This window comes from Triplophysa rosa, linkage group LG15 (genome assembly GCF_024868665.1).
Source record: "Triplophysa rosa linkage group LG15, Trosa_1v2, whole genome shotgun sequence".
NCBI lineage: Eukaryota > Metazoa > Chordata > Actinopteri > Cypriniformes > Nemacheilidae > Triplophysa > Triplophysa rosa.
Window position 1 is genome coordinate 9641094 of NC_079904.1, and position 18271 is coordinate 9659364.

Below are 18271 nucleotides of genomic sequence, written 5' to 3' on the forward strand. Positions count from 1 at the left end.
AGTCTTCGGGTTTGAGTCGTTCGTTCTTTTGTCACAGGACCCATAGAATGTTGCGCAATGCGCATGCGCGACTGGACGAATCACTCCCCGAGACGACTCGTTCTTCCCGAGTCACATTGACGATTCGTTCAAAATGAACGAATCGTTCAAGAACGACCCATCACTACTTCCATCGACAAAAGCTACTTCAATCACATAAAGTGAACGAGAAACGCTGTTTCTGTCTTTAAACACCAAACACATTGTTTTCTAAAAGCGAACAGACTCCTAACAAATGCGTCATGTTTTCTACGTGCGAAATTACACATGGCAAACCGGTCGCGTGTTTACAGACCATACACACTGCTTTCTATAAGTGAAAGTACCCATGACACACCCATTGCGTGTTTACAGACCATACACACTGCTTTCTATAAGTGAAGATACTCAAGACAAACGCATCGCGTGTTTACAGACCATACACACTGCTTTCTATAAGTGAAGATACTCAAGACAAACGCATCGCGTTTTCTCTAAGTGAAAGTAACGTTACACAGGACAATCCCGTTGCATGTTTACAAGCCATACACATTGCTTTCTTTGCGTGAACGGACAAACGTTTCACAATGACGTTTTACCTACTTTTAAGTTGCCACAGGTCCCTGAGGTCTTACTTAAAAAATAACGGTACTTACAATGTCTTTATTTGCAGCTTTGCCTCGTTCAGTCTGGTGGATTTCCATTGAAAACTAAATAAATCCATTGCTCTCCTGTCAGGCTGGGAACAATGTTCTGTGCAGCTCTGTGCAGCCAACAACAGAACACTTAGCATGCTTTGCTCTGCTTTGCTTACTTTTGCCATGGTGTCGGAACTAATTCACATATGTCCCTTGCGAAAACAAAAATGGCGGCAGCGCCATGGGTGGATGCGTTCAGAAAAGGGGGCGGTAATATTATAATAAGAACGACTACCTACGTCAGAAAGCGAGCAAAATCTGAACGGCTCGTTTTCTCACAGGCTTGCAGAGATAGGCTCACGTAAACAAAGTTACTGGATTGTCATTTTTCACGTTTTCTGAGTTGGTAGATGCACCAGACACCCGATTATAGCACTTAAACATTGAAAAAGTCAGATTTTCATGAAATGTCCCCTTTAAAGTATGTATAGTTTATTCCACTGACCGTGATCCACATTAATACACGAACAGGAAGCCATGCCACTGTCTTCAGCCATCTTTAAGAGTTTACAGAGGAACCCAGAACCCCAGTGTCCCCCACGACTGAATGTGCAGACCATTGTGTCTGTGCTGTGGAGCAGGATGCCCAACACCTTCCTGTCGGTGGAGACAGCGCGGGTGAGCGAGAGGCACGGCTGGGTGGTGCAGTGTCTGGAAACTCTGCAGATGATGGCTGTTCATATCCCAGAGGAGAACAGGTGATGCTCACTACTCATAAAAACAGATGACTGCATGTATACAATGACTGACAATTTAACAATACAGTGAGCGTGACCTTTCTCTTAAATGAAAACCCTCAAAAAACGTTTTCCATTTGCCATGTTAGGTGTATAGACATCATGGAGTTGTCAGAAAACGAGGATCTCCGCCAGTTCCACTATCACACATTAAAGCTATTCTGCGCCCTGTGTGCCCTGGGCAACACCCGCGTAGCTCACGCCCTCTGCAGCCATCTCGACCAATCGCAGCTGCTGTACACCATCGACAACCAATACCTTACTGGTCAGCTCCGTGAAGGCTTCTACGACGTCCTGATCAGCATTCACTTGGAGACAGCTAAAGAGGCCCATCTCATGATGAAGAATGAGTTTATCATCCCCGTTACGGAGGAGACGCGCAGCATTCGTCTTTTTTCTGACTAATCCAAGTGCCACTCTCTCCCCGGAGTGGGTCTGAGCACCTCGATCAGTCCTCGCCTCAACTTTACCCCTCCGTGCTTCATTAACACCAAACGTGAGCAGCCTCTCTTCAGCCCACAGATCCCTCTGGGTATCCTGAAAGAGAAAGCCATCAGCATGCTCACAGAAGCAGTGCATGGCGGTGGTACCCACATACGAGATCCCGTGGGTGGAAGCGTTAAGTATCAGTTCGTTCCGATTCTTAAGGTGATTGGCACTCTGCTTATCATGGATGCCATGACCAGTGATGAGGTGAGGACCATCCTGCTTCTCATCGACCCCAGTGTGTTCGGAGACAGAAAGGAGGAGGAACAGTTGGCGGTGGCGGAACAGGGAGCTGAAAAAGAGGAAGCCAGCAGTAATGAAGAGAAGGCCGTGGAGGCCGGAGAAGAGGAGGGTAAGGAGTCGAAACAGCTCCCCAAAGGTCTTCTGGAGAAGAGCTTGCCTGAACCAGTCAAGCGGCAGGTGAGTGATGCTCTCCAAGTTTGGCAAAGATAGTTTAGCTTGAGTTATTATGTATGTTTTTTTCTGTTGTACAGATGTGTGAGCTACTCCACTATTTCTGCGACTGTGAGTTGAAGCAGCGCATTGAGGCTATCGTGGCCTTCTCCGATGATTTCGTGTCCAAGTTGCAGTACAATCAAAAGTTTCGCTACAATGAGTTGATGCAAGCCCTCAACATGTCGGCTGCTGTCACTGCCAAGAAGACAAGAGAGTTCCGCTCACCCCCTCAAGAACAGGTAAACCTTCTTACGTCCAGAAAAGACCTTTGACTAATGCTTCTTTGCATTTGTGAAGGCCGTCTGTGAAATCCAGGCTAAAGTGTCATAATTATGACATCAAAGTATTAAAGCAGTCATAAGCAAAAAAAGAAAAATACAGTTTGTCGCTGTAAATGATAGATTACGTATATGATTTCCACACATAGTCTGGAATACTAAAATAAATTTATTTAAATACTCAAATTAATTATTTTATTGAAGCCACATTTTACTTTTTTGTGCAAAAAATACAGGAGCTTGGCTTTCATAAAATAGATTTCAATCATGTCCTTACTCAGTCAATAATAGATTTTAACATACATCTGTGTAAATAATTAAAAGACCATTCCAAATTTTCATTTCTAGATGTATTGTGGCCATTCCGGTCCAGTGTTTGTTGAATTTCAACAAAATCAAACCTAAAGGAGTGACATAAGTCATCCAACAGCAATGTGAAAGACAGACAGCATGAAAACTGTAATAAGTTATAACATAAAAAAAGAATAATTTTGAACGTTTCCTAAACACATGTACAAATATTACTGTTGTATTGCTTAAAAGTGAATATGAACTTGTTTTCTTTGCAGTATTTGAGGTCTGAAAAAGTAGGTTAAATAAAACGGTTGCCTAAGGGTTTTACCAACATTGCTGCAGAGTTGTTTGACTTGCTTTTAAGGGTCTTTGCTGTAGTCTGATTAGTGCTTAGTACAGCTGCAGCACTGAGTCAGACTTGACTTTACCCAGAATTCTTCATGTCTACTTTTTTAATTACACTTCTCTATCAGTGTGTGAGAAGATGAATCTTCTGTGCCCACTCAATTATTCTCAGAACTGCTTGTCAAAATCTTCCACGCTGTTTAAAATGCATACCACATCACACTAAGAAAAAAAGCTTTAACATATGTGCTCATTGTGAGCTGATAGTAAACTTGGCTCTCTCTGTAACCAGGGCAACAGAAAGGTCTCTTATAGCCAGTTTCCATTAGAATGGTGCATAAGTCCAGTAAAAGGTTATGCTTATGAAATCTATATTTCATGTCTAGTCATTTGTGACCCTGGACCACAAAACCATGTCATAAGTAGCACAGGTATACTTGTAGCAATAGCCAAAAATACACTGTGTGGGTCAAAATGATTGATTTTTCTTTTATGCCAATAATGATTACGATATTAAGTAAAGATCATGTTCAATGAAGATATTTTGTCAATTTCGTACCATAAATATATAAAAAACTTTATTTTTGTTCGCTGATGCCTGCTCTTTTTGAATTACCCACTCAAGTTTGGTATCTATGTAAAGCTTAGAATTTCCACTTTTGGGTTCATATACTCTCAACAGTGTTATTACAGCGGTGAGCCAATAGAGAGCGTTAAAACAAACCGGTTTCTTCTTAGCAACGGCCTGCTACAGCGTGTCTGATGGACTTCTTTAAAAGCGATTTTCTCAGTATTTTGATTTTTTTGCACTCATTTAGATTCCAGATTCTTTCTTTTTTTTTTTTTATGGAAACACATTGACTTTGTCCCTGCAGATAAACATGCTGCTAAACTTCAGTGCTGGAGATGACTGCACCTGTCCTGAGGAGCTGCAGGATGAGCTTCAAGGCTTTCATGATGATCTGCGGCTACATTGTGGTACACTTATCCATCCTTGCCACTCCCTTCATACTGAGAAAAAAATGTATTATTACAAATCCACACTGACATTCTGTTTATTTCAACAACATCCTGTTCATATTCAGAATTTCAATCAGATTGTAAAAAGCATTTCAATTCAATTCTAAATGGTGCACAAACTCGATTGGTTCACACAAAGAAATGCCAGCGGCAGCACAAAGAAATGGAAGAGGCAGATCAACTGTTTTCATTTTTGTGTGTTTGTGTGTGTGTGCAGGCATCCCTATGGAAGAAGAGGAAGAAGAGCAGGACACATCTCTTAAAGGCCGTCTGATGGCCATCATATACAAGATCAAGGGTCGTCCTCAAAAAACAGAAGAATAACCAACCGAGAAAGAACAAGCTGCTCCTAGTAAGACTCTTCTCATCACCACGTGCTTCAAACGTTTTCTTCGAGACGTATTGCTCCTTCATGTCTTTATTGCTAATAAGCGAGCTGTTTCTGAAAGAAAAAATATTCTTAGGCAACTAGAATAATTTGTTTGGTCCCGAATTTTCTTAAAGATAGATTTCAGAGCTGCAATCTGAACTAAGTCGTTCAAACATGTTTTATTGCATTTCTTAAGCCACACATGATGTAGATATTTCTATTTGCCTATTCGTTTGCCTATTTTTTCCAGCCAAAACTAAGTGAAACCAGTTTTTAAAGGTAATATCTCCAGTATGCCGGGGATATTACCACAGGAAATTACATTAGCAGTGATGGGTGGGCAGGTACACATTAAAATGAATGTAATTTGCAGATGTAGGATAAAAGTGGCAATGCGGCGGGCGCTCTTGCCTGATGAGAGGAGTATGTGATTAGAGCTGCTATTCTGAGAACCGCATGCAGGAGCAATATGCGAACAGAAAATATTAATAGACGTAACTACAGACACTAATGTTTTTAACATACTGAGCACAGACTACAGTATAGCTTTTATATGACTCCATGTAAGATGAGTTATCTATTTTAGAACCTATGTCTGGGAGCTTTATGATGGATTTATAATATGGTAATAATCTCAGCCTCAGATCAAACAAACAGCTTTATATCTTATGCTGCCATATTTTCGGTCTTTTGCAGCAAATCTGAAGGAGCTGATATCTCAGACCATGGTCAGCTGGGCACAGGAATGCAAAATCCAAGACCCGGCGCTGGTTCGCAGCATGTTCAGTCTTTTGAGGAGACAGTACGATGGAGTTGGTGAGCTGCTTAGGGCTTTGAGGAAGAGCTACACCATCAGTGCCAAGTCTGTAGGGGACGCCATCAACCTGCTGGCCTCGCTGGGCCAGATTCGGTCGCTGCTCAGTGTCCGCATGGGGGAAGAGGAGGGCCAGCTCATGATTGACGGCCTGGGGTAAGTCATGAGGTTCAAGAGTCAAGCTTTTATTCTTCATCATAATTTCCTGTTCTGCTGGAAATGGATTGTCATGGTGGTCTACAGTAGGATGGTTTGTGCTATATTTGTTGTTTTTGTGAATCTGTTTTTAATTAAGTCAGTTTTTATGGCTTTTCTTGTGACCTATACATTCTACATACTACAAGGTATTATTTAATTCACTCTCACTCTGTCACCCAGGGACATCATGAACAACAAAGTGTTTTACCAGCATCCAAATTTGATGCGTGTTCTGGGCATGCACGAGACAGTGATGGAGGTCATGGTCAATGTGCTGGGAGGAGACAAGAATAAGGTATGTTGTCATCAGGACAAATGTTATGTGGAATCTAGGGCTGCACGATAAATCACAATTAACTCTAAATTTCGACCTGTCTAGAGCTATTATGATATTGCGAAGTCTGCGGTTATGTTTCATGCACAGTTTGTCCGTGAAGCACGGCTCTGTGATCTGTAGGAAATACTGATCGATAAAATAACAACATAACATACATTTAAAAAACCAACACCCGCCAAACATCATCATTATAAATATACTTTATTGTCATGAAAATACCTGAGGAGGCTTGAAGAACAGCGATTAAAGATGCCATAGGCCTTTCCTGGAACTACAACGTGTGTTATGGTACTTCTTCTGCATTTTGAAATGTTAAAAATCGTAGCTTCATCGGAATGAGATGACATTTGAATTCTTTTGTCATTTTAGCTCTGTGAACACTTAAACATTTTTTGGATATGATTCGTAAATGTCAAAGAGTCACAAAAGAAATAGTCACACTTCTCTCCTTCGTGGTCAAAAATGACTGACATAGGAAATTAATGGGAAATATGAAAAAAATATGAAAACTCAGAGAAACTTTTGGTGGTACAAACTACAAATCAGCCAATGTGCAGAAAAAAAGTGCACAGCAATCAAGGGGTGACACTCTAAAACATCAAGAGTGCAAAATAGTCACCCACCCACGCACACACACACTCAAAAAAATGAACTGGTAAGGCTGCAACAGAGCAAAATTTAAAAATATGTCAAATAAAATCACTAAATGAAATAAAAATACAAAATAGGCTTTCTCTCTCTCTGACACACACATACCCACACACAGGAACCTAGTTACACCATGCCATTACACGTTTTTACTTTTTTTACGGCACTAGATGGCACTAATCTGCTTTTCAAAGATTGGATTTTAACGGCCTGATATCTGTTTTAACATGAAATAATGCACTGATTGAAAAATTATATTTAAAAGTATTTGACAAAATTGTAAAAAAATTAATGTAAAAACATTAATTGTTTTCAATGGGTAGAAACATTTATAATAATCTTAGCATAAATATTAATTAGTACCATCAAATTCTATTAAAATAAGAAATATTTTGAACAAAAATATATTACATACATTTTCCTGAAAAAAGTTACAGGAGCCAAGTGTGACCCCTAAATGAAGAGGCCCAGTGAACTGAACGAAATACAATTAATTGCAAAATATTTGTATAAAGTATTTGATTTATCACTATCCATTCCTTATTTTGTTAGATATCTTAATTATCAAATACTAAGTAACAAAAAGGCTTTCCATGTGTTCCCTTGATAACAAAATTTTCATGTTTGACTGTAATCAAAAAATATCTAAAAGTTGACAAAAAATGGAAAAAGGTTGAAAAAAAACTTATTTGAGATTGTCTAAATGTACATTAAAATCCACAAATCCTAAATCATATCTGAACAGCTAGGGAATTCACAAACTATTCTATAGAGGGCTATACTGGAACCTAGTAGTTACTCCATTACACATGCCACTACACATGTTTTTGCTTTTTTTTTTTACAACCAGAAGGCTCTAATAAAAAAGGATTTTGATAGCCTGGTCTCTGTTTTAACCTAAAAGAATGCATTAATTGAAAAAATTGTTTATTGTTTTCAGTGGGTAAAAATGGGTAATAATTATTGCATAATAATTAGGGCTGTCAAAATTAACGCGTTAATAACACGTTAACGCGAATTCCTTTTAACGGCACTAATTTTATTAATGTGCGATTAACGCAGCGCGCATTTTCTGTTTGACCCTTGGCCTTGCCCGTAGTTTGAGAAAGTAAACGATGCAGCAGCAAACAGAAATGGAGAAATAAATATGTCTTCTGAACGTAAAATTCATGTATAAAACGATGTCTGATGGTTCTGTCGACAAGACTAAAGTGATCTGCATTTATTGTCAATGTGAATTAAGCTATCACCGCAGCACGTCGAGTTTAAAATATCACTTGATGGCGAAGCATACAACTGACGCAGAGAGCTCTCCTCCTCGCGGCAGACCACACTAGATTGTTTTCAGCAGAGTCGGATGGACAACTCCACAAGCAACAGACTCACCACATCGATAGCTATGGGTGGCTACAGCATGTAGGTCAGTTAATGTAGTGGAGGACGAGGGTCTACTTGAAATTATTCGCATCGCATCTAACGATTACACATATGAACTACCTTCGAGAGCCACTGTTACAAGCAAGATTCACGGCTCTTACGAAGAGGAGAAAGCGAAAGTCGAGGAGGCGATAAGACAGCGAAACACGGTTGCGCTCACCAGAGATTACTGGACTTCCCTCAGTAACCATAGCTACCTGGGGGTCACGGCTCATTATTTTGACACACACTGGAAACTACGGTCGTACGCTTTGACCGTCATGAAGACAGACGAGAGGCACTATGCTGACGTTTGCGCTGAGCACTTTCTGCAGGTAGCCAGACAGTGGAATATTGAATTCAAAATTAGCCCACTGACCACCGATAGTGCACACAACATGATTGCCGCGGCCAGGCAGCTTCCGTTCGAGCATATGCCTTGCATTGCACACAGCCTCCACCGAGCTATCACAGTTGCGAAAATGTAAACATGCTTGTGTAAGTAAATAGCTCAGTGCAAAGAAAGAAGTAATGTTTTTTTTCATGTGTTTAATAGACATGTACAAGTTCTTTGAAAAACATCTATGACCTTTGAAACATGTCTAGTCTTCATGCTCTATGTTGAGTATGGTTTCACTAATAAGAAACAATATACATTTGCATAAAGCATCAATATTTGTCCATGCCCATGTTGATTAGAGTATTAAAAACTTGAAAAGTATTAATTTAAGGTACATTTATAACGGATACAAATGTGCGATTAAGTTGCGATTAATCACGAGTTAACTCATTACAATCATGCGATTAATCGCGATTAAATATTTTAATCGATTGACAGCCCTAATAATAATTAATTAGTATCATCAAATTATCTAAAAATGCAAAATAAAAAACATTATTAAACAAAAATGTATTACATTGATTTTCCTGAAAAAAAAGAAGTTACATTTTTAAGGCTTCGGACACTTTTGACCTCGAAGGAGCCAAGTGTGACCCCTAAACGAAGAGTCCCAGAGGGTTAAGAATATATCGCTACCACTCTTAAGGTATAACTTACAGTATGTTTCGACATGTACAGACCCAAACAGAATGGATTTTTTTGTGCTGATATAGGGGTAAATCATGCAATCAAATATGTCCAACATGGTTAAAATGAATAATTAATTGGAACTGAGAGTACTACAAAGCATGTTGCTAAAAGAATACTCGTATTATCCAAAAATGATTTTTTAAAAATGAGCACATGTGGTGTGGAAATGTCTGCAACATTGCAAATGACGTGCGTCCGAATTCTGCGGACACCTGCAGAGCTTTCTGGATAATTCTGCGGGTGCAGAGTTAGTGTGAGGCTTCGCACGTCTAACAGCTTAATACCTCCTCATGCCACCGGGGTGGCAATAAGGCCAAAGCTAAGACAAGAAGACGTGGAACATGTTGCTTCTCATGCCAGTCCTTTTTGGGGTTTGTAAGGAGTCTGGACTCTGAATTAATACCACTGACTACGCCAAACACGAACATTCAGATGGTGGGGCGAAGGGGGATATCCCAGGGTACAGCACAGCTTCTCTCATTTCTGCTTGGCAGCCTCGTTATTGAGCTCTCGCGTCAAGGGACAGAGGTCCCAGACATTTATGGCAGCCAGATACCCCCCGGGTCATTTGTCCCGTTTAAATGAAGTACAAAACATATTTGCTTGTATTTGCGATGGAGTCTATCATCTCACATTTCAGGCTGGATTAGCAGTCTGGTGTGATGTTTTGATGTCTCAAGTGTGGTAAATGACATGTGTACATTTAGCCGACATGCAGGACACACATGCAGGATTCATTTGCAGTGTGAAGGAATTGATCTCCATCTGCTCCGGGAGGTGAAATGAAGGCTGTTTTTAAATCTCAGGAGATCGCCTTTCCCAAAATGGTGGCCAGCTGTTGCCGTTTCCTCTGCTACTTCTGTCGCATCAGCCGTCAGAATCAGAAGGCTATGTTTGACCACTTGAGCTACCTACTTGAGAACAGCAGCGTGGGACTGGGTAACCACGCACACACACGCACGCATACACACACACACACACACACACATGCGCACACACACACACACATGTCTGGTTTATTATCTCCGTGGGGACAGTCCATAGGCGTAATGGCTTTTATACTGTACAAACTGTATATTTTATCCCCTACCCTTAACCCAACCCCTAAACCTAAAGATCATAGAAAACTTTTTGCATTTTTAGATTTTTTTAAAATATTGTTCTGTACAATTTATAAGCTTTTTTGCCCATGGGGACCTCAATTTTGGTCCCCACAGTGACGCGAGTCCCCATGTGTTGGTGTGCATTCAGGTTTAGGTCCCCACCGGGATATAAAAACATACACACACAAACACACACAGTGTTCTTCAGGAACGCAGGTCAGGCAGAGCTGAATTACAGCAAGCTGTTTTGACTGTGAATAATAGCCCACACAGCTGAAAGCACCTGACGCCGCAAGAGACGTTTCCTGTAACTGCACATTAATGAGCAACAGAGAGCCTTCGTATCCCTTTATAGATATCAACCTCAGATCAATGACAGATGAAGATAAGACCTGTGTACCACATTGTCTCTTGGGTTTTGCATTCATGTATGTTAGTATAAAGCAGCAGTTTCACAGCTGTGCAGTTTTATATTGATATATGCAGCACATTTGCTAAAATTGCTGTTGTAAACAGTATAGACATAATTATTTATAGTACATACCACATACAGATTAAATGTAATTGTTTCAAACTCATATATGGTCAATGTTAGCAATAATAAATGTATAATTGTCCAAATGAGGTTTTAAATATTTAGAAAAAAAATCAAAAAATTATAATTAGATTTAATAGTATCAAATCTATCTGCTCTTAAAGGAACAGTTCACCAAAAATTTTAATTCTGTCATCATTTTACAGTTGTTCGAAATCTGTATAAATGTCTTTGTTCTGATGAACACAAAGAAAGATACTTGGAAGAATGGAAGAACCAAACAGTACTTGACCATATAGGAAAATTGCTTAGTAAATTTCTTTGTTCTGTTGAACACAAAAGAAGATATTTTGAAGAATGTTGGAAATCAAACTACCATTGTCATTTTTTCTACTATGGTAGTCAATGGTGGCCAAATGCTATTTGGTTACAAGCATTCTTCCAAATATCTTTCTCTGTGTTCATCGGAACAAAAACATTTATACAGATTTCTAACAATTCGAGGGTGAGTAAATGAAGACAGAATTTTAATTTTTGGGTGAACTGTCCCTTTAAATATGCTAACATTACTTTAGAAAGCTGTGTTTAGTAATACTTTACAATGAGCTCTGATTTGATGAAACTTACACGAAGCTAACATGAACTAACCTTGTACCACATTTATTAATCTATAATAATATAAATAAATATTCAGCATTGATAAATCATTTTACTAATAATTTATCAATCCACATGTTAATTTCACCAATTACTGATACTTGTCAAAACTAAGTACATACTAAGTTGTTAACGTTAGTTAAAGGCATAGTTCACCCATCATTTACTCACCCTCAGGTTGTTCGAAACCTGTATAAATTACTGTACTAAACGTAAAGGAATATATTTGAAAGAATGTGAGTAACCAAACCGATCTCATCCCCCTTTTACTGCCATAGTAGGGTAAATAAATACTGTGGGAGTCAATGGGGGATATGATCTGTTTGGTTACTGACATTCTTCCAAATATCTTCCTTTGTGTCTAGCAGAACAAAGAAATTTGTACAGGTTTGAAATGATAAGAGGTTGAGTAAATGATGACAGAATTGTCATTTTTGGGTGAACTATCCCTTTAATGCACAGTAAACTAACACGAACAATTGGGTTGACATTAACAAAGATTATAAATGTTGAAAAACTACATTCTTCATTGTTAGTTTGTGTTAGCTAATGCATTTAATAATGTTAACAAATACAACCTTATTGTAAAGTGTTACCCTATATACTCAAATAAACCAAGAGACTACAATTACTTCACTGGTTGTGGAAACACTGCCATCTGATGGTGATTGTGTATCTCTTTTGGCCTGCAGTAATTCTAAGTAATGTCGTTTTTCCTTATATCTCACCAGCCTGCCCGACCATGAGAGGCTCCACACCATTGGATGTGGCCGCTTCCTCTGTGATGGACAACAACAGCCTGGCGTTGGCACTAGAAGAACCTGATCTTGAAAAGGTGATCTTTTATGTTAAAAATGAATATAATGACATGGTAGTGTTAAAGGGATAGTCTACCCCAAAATTCTGTCATTTACTCACCCTCAAACTAAATTGTTGTGGGGCACCTTTGATTACCATAATTGTTTCCAAAATATTTTTCCTACTATGGTAGCAATAGTTCCCCAGAACTGGTTGGTTACAAACACTCTTCCAAATATCTTTCTTTGTGTTCATAAAAAAACTAAATTTATACAGATCTGAAACAACTTGGGTGAGTAAATGATGATGAGAGAATTTTTATTTTTGGGTGAACTGTTCCATCACTAAAAAACAAATCTGAAAAACAGCATTACTGTAAAATTGTCAAACACTGTTTGTTTAAATGGTTTCTAAGATCTGTTTTCCCATGTGCATGTTGTCAGGTGGTGACATATCTTGCTGGCTGTGGGTTGCAGAATTGCCCGATGCTCATAGCCAGAGGATACCCAGACATTGGCTGGAACCCAATAGAGGGAGAACGCTATTTGTCTTTCCTCCGCTTTGCTGTCTTTGTCAATGGTTGGTGGAGGCACAATTTTTCCAATAACAATTTTTTGATGGCTCATTTATTCCCTTGGTGTCTTATTGCTTTGGCACGGTTTTCATCTGCCATTATTCAAAGACTTCAGATGTAAACTGCCGTATCTCTTCGTTTGTGCACGCTCTGATCTTCTCAGGTGAAAGTGTTGAGGAGAACGCTAACGTAGTCGTGAAGCTGTTAATCAGACGCCCGGAGTGCTTTGGACCTGCTCTTAGAGGAGAGGGAGGACAAGGTTTGCTTGCTGCCATGAAGGAAGCCATTAAGATCTCAGAAGATCCTGCCTTAGACCTGCCCAAATTACCTGAGGGGGTCACACCCACGTAAGACCAAATTATCCAGGATTTTTTGGTTTTGTTACAGTTCATTTGAAAAGTTAGCAAGAACCCTACATATGGAAATGTCCTACCACACTGTGCTTTGACCTCATGAATGAGCGAGCATGATTTGAATAAGCGAGTACTCTGTTTGTTTTGTTTTGACAGGGTAGGGCAAGATGAAGAGGAGGAGGAGGTCGCACATATGGGCAACTCTATTATGTCCTTCTATTCAGCCCTTATTGATCTTCTGGGCCGCTGTGCACCTGAGATGCATGTGAGCGCTTCTTTACTGCTGGATTTTATCGATTTACAAAAACTGTGACAAAGCTGAAGACAAACTTACTGCTTCTTTGAGTTATACCCTACTGATAAAACGGCAAAACTATTTTCAGCAGGGTGGTGTTGTACATTGTTTGTATATACTGTATCTCATGGAAATGACTTGCTTTGATGTTTATGGGTGCTTATTTACAGCTTATTAACAAAGGCAAAGGTGAAGCATTGCGTATCCGTGCCATTCTGCGGTCTTTGGTGCCCATTAAAGATTTGGTTGGAATCATCAGTATTCCCCTCAAAATGCCAGTCGTGAATAAAGGTTTGTGCTTTGTGCTTGATGTCTTTAAAGCAGTCTTAAAAGGATAGTTTACCCAAAATTGAGAATTTACTCACCCTCAGATTGTTCCAAATCTGTATAATTTTCTTTGTTCTGCTAAACACAAAGGAAGACATGGAGGAATGTCAGTAACCAAACAAATATCATCCCACATTGACTCCCATATGGTAGTAAATGGGGATGAGATCTGTTTGGTCACTGACGTTCTTTCAAATATCTTCCTTTGTGTTTAGCAGAACAAAGACATTTATACAGGTTTGGAACAACCTGAGGGTGAGTAAATGACGTTTAAATTTTGGGTGAACTATCCCTTTAAAAGAACAGGAACAACTAACTGCTGATGTAATTTAGATAACAAACTTTATTTACAAACTATGCACACATCTTAATTTTAAAGAGATCATACTGTACATAGTATAAACGCAAATACTTTGTTCGCCTAGTCTGCTTTAGTTAATTGGGAATGAAACACTTCCTCTTCTTCTACTGTATAAATTAGGCTTTAAAATCATTTCTGAAATCCACTGCAATGCCCATATGATTGATTGGTACTAATCAGTTCAGTGTCATCTTTATCGTACAGCACATGTCTCATCTTCTTGCCTTCTTGTTCTTTTTTCTTTTGGTTTAACTCTTTCGTCCTCTTAGACGGCAGCGTAACCGAACCAGACATGAATGCTAGCTTCTGTCCAGAGCACAAGGGACCCATGGTGCTTTTCCTGGACCGTGTCTATGGTATTGATGACCAAAGCTTCTTGCTGCACCTGCTGGAGGTGGGCTTCCTGCCAGACCTGCGAGCATCAGCCTCCTTGGACTCGGTAGGGAGCACTGCAGAGCAAAAAAGAAATCGCAGGCATCCATTTATTATGCTTTGTTTTGATATTTGAGAGTATTGCATTTGTCATCTAGGAGGAAGGTTTCTCAGAGATTCCTCCAGATTTTTACTATAACCATATGTCTGTAAATTTTTACATTAAATTTTTTTTAAGCAAAAAAATATATAATAAAAATAATAATTAATGCAATAAACCTTAACATTTTTGTAACTAAATTAATACATTTCATGCCATCTGATTCTGAGCATTTTTAGCTTTTTTAAAATGAGAATCAAGTTCTTGCAAACTGAATTCTTGCAAAAGCACACACTGCAAAAAGAACATACTATATAAATATCAAAATGAACTCATTTAACTTCTTTTATTGAAAATAATCGATTATCAATTAATATTTTGTCATGTTTTTGTGTCCACCAGGAGGTGCTCCGATCCACAGAGACGGCGCTGGCCATGAATAGATACATAGGCTCGGCAGTGCTTCCTCTTTTAACGCGCTGTGCTCATCTGTTCGCTCACACAGAGCACTACGCACCTCTCATTGACTCTACGCTGCACACCATTTATCGTCTCTCCAAGGGCCGGTCGCTCACCAAGGCCCAGAGAGATGCTATTGAGGAATGTCTGCTGGCCATCTGCGAGTAAGAACCAATGATGTCAACCTTTGAATTTGATGCTTTAGATTAGGGCTGTTAAACGGTTAATTTGTGATTAATTGTGTCTAGAATAAAAGTTTGCGTTTACATAATATACAGTATGTAAACACAATATGTATATATTATATATTTGTTCCACTGTACTGTACTGTGCATATTAAATTTGTATTTATAAAAACATACAAGTATTTGTATATATTTAAGAAAAATATAAAAATCAATAAATATTTATATATAATTGTAATTATACTGTATATGAATATAATTATATACATTTACAAAATATGAAGAGTTTGGTTTAAAAATGAGATAACAATAATGATATGAGATAATAAAAGTCAAAAATCATGTTTTTTATTATGTTATCATGGTTTTATTGTAGCGATTAATAGTTTAACAGCCCTACTGCAGATAATACTTGGTTAGAGTATGCTGTTATTTAGGTTAGATATCATCTGAAGTCATTTGCGTTTTGTGTAGGCATCTTAGGCCATCAATGCTGCAGCAGCTGTTGCGTCGTCTCGTGTTTGATGTCCCACATCTTACCGAGTACTGCCAGATGCCCATTAAGGTGTGTAAACTGCAAGAGTGACATCATCATCATTATAGAAGATGTTCAGCATGAAGAATGAACATCAAATACACATGCACATGGTAGGGTTGTGCAACGATTAATTGTGATTAATCGCATGCAGAATAAAAGTTTGTGTTTACATAATATGTCTGTCTACTGTGCATATTAATTTTGTATTTATAAAGAAATCGTGTACTTGTAAACAGTATTTAAGAAAAATATAAAAAACAATAAATGTTATATATAATTTAAATTATATAAATATAAATAAATACATGTAAACATTTTCTAAATTTATATATCTGTATGTGTACGTGTACGTGTTTATAAATATAAAATTAATATGCACAGTACACAGACATATATTATGCAAAGACAGACTTTTATTCTGGATGCGATTAATCACGTAAAATATTTATGGACAGTTTTTATGCCATAACTTAATGCAAAAATCAGATGTGGTTCTTTTGTTTGTTATATTGTTATATTGATAATTAGTGGTAAATGTAAGGGTTTTTTACCCATAGGTTATGCATTTTTAAAAGACCCTCAATAATTTATCCAACATTTATAACCTCCGTAGTGTATTTTGACAGCTTTATACACCCTACACACACATGCACAAACACACGAACACACAGCATCTGGCTTACACATTTCGTGATGCAACTTTCACCATGGGTCAATGGTACACATGTGAGCAAGTCATACCTTCTTCACGCTTTCAGCACCCTGTCTCCATGCTGACAGCTGTCTCACTCTATCATAATCACTGTAGAGCAGGTCAATCAGCGGAAGGCCTGGCAGGTCATGAACACTTCTGAAATATTTATCAGACGTGTAACTGGGAGATGTCTTAGATAACCACGGAAAGTATTAAAGTCAAATCTTGCACTATCCAAGTATCATAATAACCACTTTCGGGGTGATGCAGAATGAATTCCTAGTTTGGATGTATTAGCGTGCTTGTTTATTCTTGCAGCTTTTGACCAATCACTACGAGCAGAATTGGAAGTACTACTGTCTGCCAACAGGCCTGGGCAGCTCTGGTATGGCATCAGAGGAGGAACTTCACCTCACTAAGAAACTCTTCTGGGGACTTTTTGATGCTCTTTCTCAGAAGGTAAAACAGAGATCATAAGTACTGTAGAATACCGAATATACTGTAATTAATAAACCCTCAGAAACCCAAGTATTATTTTTATTTTTTACTGGTCCAGAATATTCTTTCTGGGAACTTTGCTGTTTGACTCCGTTGTCTATTTTGCAGAAATACGATGGTGAGCTTTTCAAAATGGCCATGCCGTGTTTGAGCGCCATAGCTGGGGCCATTCCGCCAGACTATGTAGATTCCAGCCCAGGTTCTACGTTGGTTAAACAAGCCTCTGTTGATGCCCAAGGCAACTTTGACCCCCAGCCAATTAACACAGCTAAGTAAGTACCACTAGCCAGTGAACTTTCGTCCCTTTAGTGTGACATCTGTTATATGGAGCTCATGATATACTGCTGCGATTTTTTTTTCAGCATCTCCCTGGCTGAAAAATTAGATTATATTGCAAACAAGTATGCAGCGCATTCCCATGAGAAATGGTCCTCTGAGAAGGTTGGAAGATGTTAAAGCTCCTCTCATTAATCTTTTATAGTGGTACTAGAGTTCAACATTTCCAACTCTTCTTCTGTTGAAAATGACAAAGGGTGACTGCTTGTTTTATCTTGTGTGGTGATAGATCGCTCTTGGCTGGACTGCGGGAGATAAAGTAGACGACAAAGCTAAAACTCACCCGCTTTTAAAACCGTACAAAGCACTGAGTGAAAAAGTAACGTCTTTTACACACATTCCCTTTTTTGTCTTTTACACGTATGCAAGACTTAGCGGTTGAAATGTAATGAATATAAATCTGTCACTTTATATAGGAACGGGAAACATATCGCTACCCAGTGAAAGAGACTCTGAAGAGCATGTTAGCGATGGGATGGAACATTGAGAGGACCAAAGAAGGGGAAGCCATGTTTCAGCAAAGAGAAACCGAAAAACAACGCAAGATATCAGAGTCCTCCCAGGTAACATATATCTAGTTTTGAAGGTTGGATTAAATAGACCAGGACTCAATTTGGATTTATTTAGCACAGTGTCGCCTTTTTCTTTTAACAGGGTGAATTTAAACCAACCCCACAGGATCTGGAGAATGTCATTCTGTCAAGAGAACTACAGGCAAGTGTGAATTAAATCGTGATGTATTGTGCATATCTCATGTGTTGTCTCCTAAACTCTTTTCTCTTTGCGATCATTTCAACAGGCGATGGTCGAAACAGTCGCAGAAAATTACCACAACATTTGGGCGAAGAAGAAGAAAATTGAACTTGACAGTAAAGGTGACA

General features: G+C 38.7%; 1 protein-coding gene across 1 annotated transcript in view; it reads left to right on the top strand.

Moving 5' to 3' along the window:
• ryr3 (ryanodine receptor 3) overlaps positions 1 to 18271 on the top strand; it is an 88619-nt gene that overhangs the window by 45445 nt on the left and 24903 nt on the right. Inside the window, 23 exon segments of the mRNA XM_057353495.1 lie at positions 1188 to 1414; positions 1543 to 2359; positions 2434 to 2634; positions 4188 to 4290; positions 4550 to 4684; positions 5399 to 5672; positions 5895 to 6009; positions 10012 to 10144; positions 12232 to 12335; positions 12742 to 12877; positions 13036 to 13219; positions 13382 to 13490; positions 13691 to 13811; positions 14478 to 14647; positions 15083 to 15303; positions 15799 to 15889; positions 16875 to 17015; positions 17163 to 17326; positions 17417 to 17495; positions 17620 to 17709; positions 17807 to 17953; positions 18045 to 18104; positions 18190 to 18265. Of these exon segments, the coding sequence (XP_057209478.1) occupies positions 1188 to 1414; positions 1543 to 2359; positions 2434 to 2634; positions 4188 to 4290; positions 4550 to 4684; positions 5399 to 5672; positions 5895 to 6009; positions 10012 to 10144; positions 12232 to 12335; positions 12742 to 12877; positions 13036 to 13219; positions 13382 to 13490; positions 13691 to 13811; positions 14478 to 14647; positions 15083 to 15303; positions 15799 to 15889; positions 16875 to 17015; positions 17163 to 17326; positions 17417 to 17495; positions 17620 to 17709; positions 17807 to 17953; positions 18045 to 18104; positions 18190 to 18265 (3898 nt within the window).